This window comes from Phoenix dactylifera, chromosome 3 (genome assembly GCF_051530095.1).
Source record: "Phoenix dactylifera cultivar Ajwa chromosome 3, Ajwa_hap1_PhDact_Kaust_v1.1, whole genome shotgun sequence".
Lineage (NCBI taxonomy): Eukaryota > Viridiplantae > Streptophyta > Magnoliopsida > Arecales > Arecaceae > Phoenix > Phoenix dactylifera.
This window is the reverse complement of record NC_143192.1, coordinates 54,470,003-54,481,060: the sequence shown is the minus strand read 5'-3', so window position 1 is coordinate 54,481,060 and position 11,058 is coordinate 54,470,003. Positions and strand designations below refer to the sequence as shown.

Below are 11,058 nucleotides of genomic sequence, written 5' to 3'. Positions count from 1 at the left end.
TGTTAATTCTACAAGCATTGTTAAAAAAACACATATAACCTTCTAGTACAACAGCATGCATGCCTTTCTTTTTTTGGGCAGTTTACTTATCGAAGACACAGCTAATTTAGTCGCGATAGAAAATTACTGTCATCATCTATGCCACACCAATACAATCTACCATAGCATTAGCCAAAGAGATTGATCAATAAGTGAGGTGATGTGACGATCGATCCATGTAGAAGCTTAGATTGTTTAGCTAAAATCCATTGACTCTAGGCAAGGATCAAAGTAGTTGCATGGTCTAGAGTACATGAAATTTGTTAATTCTACAAGTAGTGTCGAGAAAACACATATAAAATTGTAATGGCAATTCATGCATAACAAATATTTAAGTTGATGTATTTGTTTGCAATGGAACCAAATTAATGAATGGATGAAGGAATGTGGGTAGGAATTAATGAATGGATGTGACCATAAAATAAAGGATTCATTTATAAACTCTCTCTTTGTTGCTTTCACGATTCCTTTGTATGATGATGAAACTTTTAGCTAGATCCCTTGAGTGTTGGATGGTTATGTTATACGATTAGGATGTGAGATAATGACCTTCCTCCTCCTATTTGTCGTATGTCACGTTAGAGTGTATGCTCACATTTAAAACTACCTACCCATTATTTTCTAAAATACAAAAAAAAGGGCATTCACTTTTCGCCGAGGACCTGCCATGCCATCCCAAAGGAGGAGAACAGCCTAAAGAAAGGGCTGCCGGATTGATGAGCCGTGTGGGGAGCAGGTGAGCTCCCCAATTAAACTGGGCAAGTAAACAACCGTGTCCTTTCTCTCACGGCCAACCAGTAAAGCGCGTGGGCTTTAAGAGAATTGGTCCTCGGCCACAAGGGGGGAGCCACGGACCGTTGGGTTCATTTAGTGAGCCCCGGCCTATAAGAGGAGGGCTCGAACCATCCGGGTCGGGCAGAGGCAATTGGTTAGCAAGTAAACCAAAGCGTAAGGATATGGGTAGGGCGAGTGGGTGGGCGGTGCTCTCGGTGCTGCTGCTCTGTTTGAGTGGCCTGGTGGTGAGTGCAGTGGGGAGGGAATTGGGGAGTGGTGATGGAGAGGAGAAGTTTTTTTGGAAGAAAAAGGGGGTGAAGTTTGGGATCGGTAAGGGAGGAGGTCTAGGTGGTGGATTTGGCAAGGGTGGTGGGCTTGGCGGTGGAGAAGGCGGTGGGTTTGGCGGCGGCGGCGGTGCTGGTGGAGGTGCGGGAGGGGGAGTTGGCGGAGGTGCCGGCGGAGGTGCAGGTGGTGGGTTTGGAAAAGGTGGTGGTTTAGGTGGAGGGATTGGAAAGGGTGGTGGTCTTGGCGGTGGTGCCGGTGGAGGTGCGGGTGGTGGATTTGGAAAAGGTGGTGGAATAGGTGGCGGAATCGGAAAGGGCGGAGGTGCTGGTGGTGGTTTTGGAAAAGGTGGCGGAATCGGGAAGGGCGGTGGTGCCGGGGGTGGTTTTGGAAAAGGGGGTGGGATAGGCGGTGGAATCGGAAAAGGTGGTGGACTTGGCGGTGGTGCCGGGGGTGGGTTTGGTAAAGGTGGTGGGATTGGAAAGGGTGGTGGACTTGGCGGTGGTGCTGGCGGTGGCGCAGGAGGTGGTGCAGGTGGTGGACTTGGAGGGGGTGAGGGCGGTGGAATTGGTTTTGGTGGGGGATTCGGCAAGGGTGGGGGAATAGGCGGAGGAGGAGGAGGCGGTGGTGGTGGAGGTTTCGGCGGTGGCGGTGGCGGCGGGGTCGGCGGAGGCTTTGGCAAGGGTGGCGGGATTGGTGGCGGCTTTGGGAAAGGAGGCGGGATCGGAGGAGGATTTGGAGGAGGCGGTGGAGGTGGCGGTGGAGGTGGCGGAGGGTTTGGAGGAGGTTTTGGAGAAGGTGGTGGTGCTGGTATAGGTGGAGGGATCATTGGAGGAGCACATTAAATTAAGTGGGCAGTACGTACGTTGCATGGCCAACTTAATTTGGTCCCTTTATCATTGTTAAGTCGCTATGGTGTCGTCCGACTCTGTCTTCTTTCTTACCTTTTTTTTTTTTTTTCCTTGAAGGAAATGTCGTATGTTTCTAATAAAATAATATTCGTTAACGAGTAAATGCTATACAGTGATGTTTCGGAGCATTTATATAAAAAAACCCCAGTTTCAGCAGTCAATTTAATCTCTTCAGCCTCTGACTGGCCAATTAACTTGCTCGATTTCAGTTTCTATTTCAAGAACTCCACCTCGCTGCCATATATTACTCTTGGTATAAAAGCATGTGCGATTGGGGTGCCCGATTCGCACCGTAGATGCTGTACAATATTTAATGATCATCGTAAAAAATGAACGACTATCAAACAACAGAGGATTCTAGGTCGGTCGGCATGAGCAACACCTCCCATTCCCATGCACGGGGATGGATAATTATAAAAGCATTAAATATGAATGACTGGGTAGGACTAAATCTTTGATTGACTTTGCTGGATCGATTTATGATGTTTTGGTTGTTTGTCGAATGGAGTTGTGTGAATTTACATTTTATGATAATTATAATTTTTTATTTTTACATTTATTATATTTATACTTAATATATAGTTTGTAAAATCTAGATGTAATAGGCAAGTGGATGCCTCTAAAATTTTCTGTTGCATGAAACTAGCATAAAGAGTTTTGTCGTTTGAGCCAACCTATTCATAGTCCAAGTTAGACCATAAAACTGCAACTGATGCACCCTCCAAAAAGAAGAATTCTTGCACATGAGTTGATTTGAATTTTGATGATAGATTGCTAGAGCTATCATAATTCTATATACAAACATGAAAATCCTCATCCACATCATCAATGCTAAGAAATCATGTTTGCGGTATTGGACAAGTAGAACTCAGAATTAGCAAATAATATACTGGCATTCTCGATCTTTGTGACAATGGGCAAAAAAGTAAGAACAAAGCCCAATTAGAAATGACACTTGTGCCGAATGCCGATCAGGAATTAAGGATGCTCATTATTAGATGCCAGTTGGAAAGGAAGCTTGACGTCTGTCACTCATTGGGAAGGGATGCTCATGGTAGGGTGGTAAAGTAAGAAAAAAAACTCTAGCCACTCAATCTCAGAGAGATGAAAGACTTCGAAGAGATCGGAAAGTTGCAAAAGTGAAAGAAGAGCCTTATTTTCTTATAAAAATAATTTTGACTTTTTACAATAGATAAATAATTTTACTAGCGTTGTCAATTTAACTAGGCGTAACTGTAGGTTTTACAAAATATTGGATGTAAGTAAAATAAACATAGATTTTACGATAGTTTTCGTAAAGTTATTTTAGTCATTTTAAATTTTTTTTCGACATGGCACTTGTGTTCCATTAAAAGTTAACGGTTTAATTAATGTTCTCTTATGTTATAGGCTAAAGTATTAGATAAAATTTAATCTCAAAGGGGCAAGCGTAGGTTTTTCCTATTATTGGGTGTAAGAGTAATTTGTCCTTAATCTCAGCGAGATTTTTGTAATTTATTCAAAGAAGCATTCGTTAGCAACTTGTCAGCAATCTAGTTGCAATCAATATTGGATGGTGATGTCATTTCACCAATAGAACGGAATTTTTTACAGTGCAATTTTTGCAATGCAAAATATAGTACCATTGTGGATAGCTGCCACATCTTTCATGTTGAAAATACTCAGCTCTTCTTTATCTATTTAGTGCAATAAAACACGAAAACAACATGCTCTTATTGCATCATCGTTCTCAGCAGCGAAAAGGGGACCAAACCATGGAAGTACAATATTAAAAAATAGGATTTAATCTTAATATTCAATCTATTGATAGAGTGCTTGATGTATCCAGAGAAACATTAAAGGGCATTGGCCCTAGCCGTTTATCTAAAGCTTTTTTGGTAGATGGGTAACTTCTGAAGGGCTGTACCTTTGTTGTTGAAGGAGTAACCTATTCCGTGGGATAAGTTCCTTTTCGGCAATTGATTGAAGAGATGAGTGGAGAGAATAACAAGAACAAATTCGCCTCCTCTTTATTTTCTCGCTTTTTGGAGTGTTTAAAAAGTGAACGTAGACAAAATCGTGACTGAAAGAATAAGTTCTTCCTTTCTATGCGATAATTTCATTTAGCCAATTTGATGAATAATTTTATGAGGATATTCATATAATTTGCATATATATATATATATATATATATATATATATATATATATATATATATATATATATATATATATATATATATATATATATATATATATATATATGAATATATATTTGCATGTGTACCCGTACCATTTAACATTATTAAAAAATAAACGACTTAAAACTAAAATGATTGAAATACTTTATAGATAGATAAGCAAAAAAAGAAGTTATTAGGGTACACACGCAAATAACAACTTCACGAAAGTATTCGTGCAATTTCTTATATTTAGAATTGTTATGGGGGAATTGAGCCGCCATGCCCCACGTGATCGGCACGCGTATCCAGGAAAGCTACAGCTGCCCTATGATCCAGCACTCCGACTCCGAGTCGGACCTCCTCGGCTCCGCAGCCCGACCCCGGGTCGGCTGCCCTATGATCCAGCACTCCGACCCCGAGTCGGACCTCCTCGGCTTCGCAGCCCGACCCCGGGTCGGCTGCCCTATGATCCAGCATTCCGACCCCGAGTCGGAGATCTTTTGATAACGACAGGCTATTCTCCAGAGGCACGCCGCGGCCTCCTGCTCCACTACTCCCTGCAACGGCTGTACCCGATGCTGCCCACGATCTCCTGTATCAACCGTACGAAGCGGAGCTCCACTACGCCCTGCCATGACCGTACCCAGCGCTGCTCCACGACGCCCCGTAACGGCCATGTCAGTGGCCATTCTATCGTGCCCCACGACGACAAACCCCCCTGAGAGACCTCCCAGCCAGGTATATATGCGGCTGGGGGGAGAAGGGGGGGTAAGCAATACCTCCCAGAGCACTCTCTCCCACTTGTGATTATCATCTCTCCTCCTCCAATCTCCTCTGACTTGACCGTCGGAGGGCCATCACCACCCTGGTGGTGGTGCAGGCTTGTTTGCAGGTTCCTTGGCGGAAGGTGGAGCGCAACCAGCACCAACCAAGACAGCTCAGGCGGAACCCCGTTCACACCGTCGTGTCAATCGTTCTCGGTTTGGACCACCAGCAACAGTTGGCGCTAGAGGAAGGGCCCGAATCTCAGAACGATCGTAATGGCACGGCGAGGTGGTCGCGGAGCTTCCAATGCTTCCGGTCGCGGAGCCTCTCGCGCCTCTGGCCGGGAGGCTGCTGCGTCCCCAACACACTCTCAGCAGCATTCCACCGCTTCTCCTCCCATTCAGACGGTCGAACCTGCTCAGTTCGACCAGCTAGCCCAGCAGGTTCGCACCCTCGCGGAGGCAGTGCAGAATCTGCAGGGTGTGATCTCTCGGGTGCCGCAGCGGGCTCAGGAGCCGCTGCTCCCCGAGCACTCGCCTCTTCCTCACAACCCGCGCTCCTTCCTCTCCCATGGAGAGGAGCGCCGGCGCGGGGAGGATTCTCGAGTGCGGTCCATTCTGCCAGGACCTTCTCATCGGAGCTGCGCGGGGTACGAGAGGCGGACCCGGGCGCGTTCTCAGACACCCCAGTCCTCGAGGGGCCCGCACTCCAGTCGGTCCCCCTCGCGCCGCTCCTTGTCTCCCACCCACCGGTCGCGCTCCCTGGACCGGCGGGTGGACGATCTCCACAGACAGCTCCAGGTCCTGAAGGGCCACTCCAAAGATCCCTTCGCCGACTTGGAAATCTCCTCCCAGCCGGCGCTTGCCTCAAGGATCCTGCGAACCCTAAACCCGCCGGGGTTCAAAATGCCGGCGATCGAACCCTACGACGGGGCGGCGGACCCACGGGACTCTTATGCTCCTCCATGGAGCATCGGATCCTCTCCTCTGCAAGGCCTTCCCGGCGACCCTCCGCGGCCCGGCAAGGGCGTGGTTCGCCGGCCTGGAGGCTAATTCCATCCAGTCCTTCCACCAGTTCACCCGTCTCTTCATCAGCCATTTCGCCGTCAGTAGCCGGCGAAGACTGGTCTCCGACTCCCTCTTCGATGTCCGGCAGAACGAGGGAGAGAGCCTGCGGGATTATCTCACCCGCTTCAACAAGGCAACACTGGAGGTCCGGAATTTGAGCCAGGAGGTGGCTCTCTCAGCCCTGAAGCGAGGCTTCCGGAAGGGCAGACTCACCTTCTCCCTGGACAAACGCCTGCCGCGGAGCTTCCCGGAGCTGTTGTCTCGGGCAAACCAGTATGCAGACGCCGAGGAGGCAGCCTCCCACCGGAACAAGGAGGCCGCCGAGGCCCCTCTAAAGCCCGGGAAGAAAAGGCGAAAAGAGGCACCCCAGAGGAGGAGCCCGACGCCTCAACGCCGGCGCAGAAGCCCGTCACCAGCAAGGAACCACGGCGCCACACGCCCTCGTTCTCCGCACCGACGCTTCAACCGGTACACCCCACTCCTGGCCCCCCGGGCCCAGATCCTCATGGAGGTCAAGGGGCGGGAGGACCTTCCGGTCCCGAGGCAGATGAAGAAGATCCCTGGGAGGAAGCCTTCTCGGGCGTACTGTGAGTACCACCGAGACCACGGCCACGATACCGAAGACTGCTTCCAGCTTCGGGACGAGATCGAGGCTCTCATTCGCCGAGGGCGTCTCGGTCGATATGTAAACGACCGACGTCCCCCCGCAGACCCGCGTCCAGCCGACCCGGCCCCTCAGGAGCCTCGGGAGCAGAATCGACCCGTTGCGGGAGTGATCCACACCATCACTGGGGGCTGCTCTCGGCCCGTGAGGAACGCAGGGGGCTCGGCGGAAGTATCAGGAGTGGCCGTCGCGAAGAGGCAGCGGGTCGGAAATGTAATCACTTTTTGTGATGAAGATGTAAAGGGGGTTCAGACTCCCCACGATGACGCCATGGTGATCTCTCTCACTATGGCGGACTATGATGTAAGGCGTGTTCTTGTGGATAGTGGAAGCTCAGCTGATATTTTGTATTACGAGGCCTTCCAAAAGATGGGCTTTTCCCGACAATTGTTGCACAAAACATCCACCCCCCTCATAGGATTCACTGGAGACGCTATCTCGGCCGAAGGTGTCATCGAGCTGCCTGTGACTGCGGGCATCGCACCCGCAGAAGCCACGGTACGGCTCGGGTTCTTGGTCGTCCGTGTCCCCTCGGCCTACAACGCTATCCTCGGACGACCCGGACTGAACGCCCTTCGCGCGGTGGTTTCTACCTACCATTTGCTCATGCGGTTCCCCACAGCGGCCGGGATTGGAGAGGTCCGAGGTGACCAGCCGACCGCACGACAGTGTTTCCTAGCAACTCTCAAAGGGAAGAAGCCCATGGAGGCCCTAAGCGTCGAGTCACTTGACGCCAGAGACGAAGTGGCCTTGCGGCACGGGGAGCCGGCCGAGGGCGTAATCGAAGTTCCCCTCGAAGAAGGCCGCCCGGACCGCACGGTCCGGGTCGGTGCCAACCTCGACTTGGAAGCTCGGCTCCGGTTAGTGGAATTCCTCCGAGCCAATGCAGATGTGTTTGCCTGGTCGGCGGCCGATGTACCTGGGATCGACCCGGAGGTCGTTTCTCACGCCCTCAACGTCGACCCGACCCACCGACCAGTAAAGCAAAAGAAGAGACACTGTGCCCCGGATCGGATCCGGGTGGTCGACCAGGAGGTAGACAAACTCTTGGAGGCAGGTTTCATAAGAGAGGTGAGCTACCCCGAGTGGCTGGCAAACGTCGTACTTGTCCGGAAGGCGAGCGGGAAGTGGAGGATGTGCGTCGACTATACCGACCTGAACAAGGCGTGCCCCAAGGATAGCTTTCCGCTTCCACGGATAGACCAACTGGTCGACGCGACTTCCGGATATCAGCTACTGTCTTTTATGGACGCCTTCTCCGGCTACAACCAAATAATGATGGCTCCACAGGACGAGGAGAAAACTGCCTTCATAACAGACCGGGGGCTGTACTGTTACAAGGTAATGCCCTTCGGTCTGAAGAACGCTGGCGCCACTTACCAGCGCCTCGTCAATAAAATCTTCAAGGAGCAGATCGGCCGGAATATGGAGGTGTACGTGGACGATATGCTGGTAAAAAGCCGCCATGCAGACCAGCACATTGCAGATCTGGAGGAGACTTTCACCACCTTGCGAAAGTTTCGCATGAAGCTAAACCCAGCGAAGTGCGCTTTTGGTGCTTCGGCCGGGAGGTTCCTCGGTTTCATTGTCAACCAGCGCGGGATCGAGGCCAACCCGGACAAGATCAAAGCCATCCAAGATATGTCCCCTCCGACCAAAGTGAAGGAGGTTCAGGAGCTCGCTGGAAGGGTCGCCGCGCTCGGACGATTTGTGGCAAAGTCGGCCGAACGCTGCCAACCATTCTTCAAGGTGTTGAAGCGCCCAAAAGACTTCCTCTGGACGGCCGAATGTCATGCGGCGTTCGACCAGCTCAAGGAGTACATGGCGTCTCCTCCCCTGCTGTCCAAGCCGCAAGAGGGGGAGATGCTCTACCTTTACCTGGCGGTCTCCCCAACCGCAGTCAGCGCAGTACTGGTTCGGAAAGAGGCAAGACTTCAGAAGCCTGTATACTACATCAGCCGAGTCCTCCGGGATGCCGAGACGCGGTACACGAAGGCTGAGAAGATCGCCTTCGCGCTGCTGACTGCGACCAGGAGGCTTCGCCCCTATTTCCAGGCTCATTCTGTCACCCTTTTGACCGATCAACCACTGCGGCAGATTCTCAGCAATCCAGAGAATGCGGGACGGCTGGTGAAGTGGGCAGTAGAACTTGGTGAGTTCGACATCCGCTACCAGCCCCGACCAGCCATCAAGGCCCAGGTGCTCGCGGACTTTCTCGCTGAGTGCACTGTGCAGGAGGCGGAACCTAAGCCGCCGGAGACACCCAGCCTCGATCTCCCGATCTGGACGCTCCACATTGACGGGTCGTCGAACCCTGAAGGTGGAGGGGCTGGGCTGGTCCTCACCAATCCCGATGGAGTGATAGCCGAGTATGCCTTGAGGTTCGGATTTCCAGTGACCAACAATGAGGCGGAGTACGAGGCCCTAGTCGCGGGACTCAAACTCGCCAAGGAGCTCGGCATCCGGCGTCTGAAAGTCTTCACCGACTCCCAGCTGGTGGTCGGGCAGGTTCGAGGGGAGTTCGAGGCGCGGAGCCCGACCATGCAGAGCTACGTCCGGAAGGTGCAAACACTCATTCCCGACCTCGGCAGTGTTGACATTCAGCAGGTCCCGAGGAGCGAAAATGCCAGGGCCGACAGGTTGTCCCGCCTAGTGGACGCAGACGCGCACAACTTGTCGAGGGCAATCTACCTGGAGACCCTGGATGCCCCGAGCATTGACGGGGCTGGAGCGGTGATGGCAATTGATCCGGAGCCGTCTTGGATGGACCCGCTCGTCGCCTACCTCGCCGAAGGAATCCTCCCTGAAGACGAAGATCAGGCCCGGCGGCTTGTAAAGAAGTCCGCCCACTACGTACTTTATGAAGGGAGGCTGTATCGGACCTCGTTTACCGCCCCCCTCTTAAGGTGCCTCCGCCCCGCGGAAGCGGCCTACGCCCTCGGCGAAGTCCACGAAGGCATCTGCGGATCGCACTTGGGGGCTAGGTCCTTGGCGCATAAGATCATGAGGCAAGGCTACTATTGGCCGACCTTGTTGGAGGACTCGAAGGACCACGTGCGGAAATGCGACGCCTGCCAGCGCCACGCCAACGTCCAGAGAGTCCCCTCTGTCCCCTTGGCGCCAATCACCGCGCCCTGGCCCTTCGCACAGTGGGGAATGGATATCCTCGGACCATTCCCCGTCGCTTCGGCCCAGCGGAAATTTTTGATTGTCGCCATCGACTACTTCACCAAGTGGGTGGAGGCAGAGCCACTGGCCACCATCACGGAGGCACAAGTCCGGAAGTTCGTGAAGAAGAACATCATTGTCCGATTTGGAGTACCTCGGGTCCTCATCTCGGATAACGGTCGACAGTTTGATAACAAGCACTTCCGGGACTTCTGCGAGGAATTCGGGATCGAGCATCGGTTCACATCCGTGTCGCATCCCCAAACCAACGGCGAGGCCGAGGTCACAAATCGGACAATCCTCCAAGGTATCAAAGCGCGGATCGGCCGGACGGGGCAAGCTTGGGTCGAGGAACTCGAGAATGTCCTTTGGGCGTATCGGACCACACAACGGACTCCTACTGGAGAGACGCCTTTCAGCCTAACTTATGGCACGGAAGCCGTTGCCCCCGTGGAGCTCGGACTCCCCTCGCCTCGGGTGGCCGCGCACCGACCCGAGGCCAATTCAGAGCAACTCCGAGGGAACTTGGATCTCTTGGAAGAGGCAAGGAAAATGGCTCAGGTACGGATGGCAATGTATCAGCAGAGGGTGGCCCGATATTACAACTCCAAAGTCCGACCGAAGCTTTTCAGAATTGGAGATCTGGTGCTGAGGCGAGCTAAGGCATCTCAACCTACGGAAGGTGGGAAGCTAGCGCCAAATTGGGAAGGCCCGTATAAAGTTCGTTGGGTAAACCGACCTGGCTCCTACCAGTTGGAAGCCCTAGATGGCCGAGAAATTCCAAGGGGCTGGAATTCCGCTAACCTGCGGATGTATTACCAGTAGAACAACAAGGCCAGAAAGACAATTTAAAAAGGTGCAATACTTTTCATTTCAATAATTTCTGGTTACAGTGGCGTGCTCGTGTGATTACAAGGAATTCCCAGAGGGGAATTAGGGAGTAAAGAAAGTAAAGAAGAGGTGGGGACCCAAACCCTCAACCCAGGGCGGCTGCAGTCCCACCAGAAGTGGGTGCTTCTAACCGGAGGCGCCATCCAGCACCTCACCAAAAAGAGGAGGAGCCGCCGCAGAAGAAGCTCCCGCTGCCCCCAGGGGAACGCCGCCTCCAAAGGATATTCCCATCTTCCCCAGTGGTAGGGAAGAGAAGGGATTCGAGGGGGAAGAGTATATGGAGGCGCGGTCCCGGATTGAGCGTCCGGCGCAGAGCTCAACTGGGAGGCTGAACTT

At 52.3% G+C, this 11,058-nt stretch overlaps 1 protein-coding gene across 1 annotated transcript; it reads left to right on the top strand.

Moving 5' to 3' along the window:
- Window positions 1–856: 856 nt before the first annotated feature.
- LOC148714467 (uncharacterized) lies at window positions 857–2,167 on the top strand. The gene has a single exon (XM_088719153.1). The coding sequence runs from the start codon at window positions 996–998 to the stop codon at window positions 1,938–1,940; it is 945 nt and encodes a 314-aa protein (XP_088575279.1). The 5' UTR covers window positions 857–995; the 3' UTR covers window positions 1,941–2,167.
- The last annotated feature ends 8,891 nt before the right edge of the window (window positions 2,168–11,058 follow it).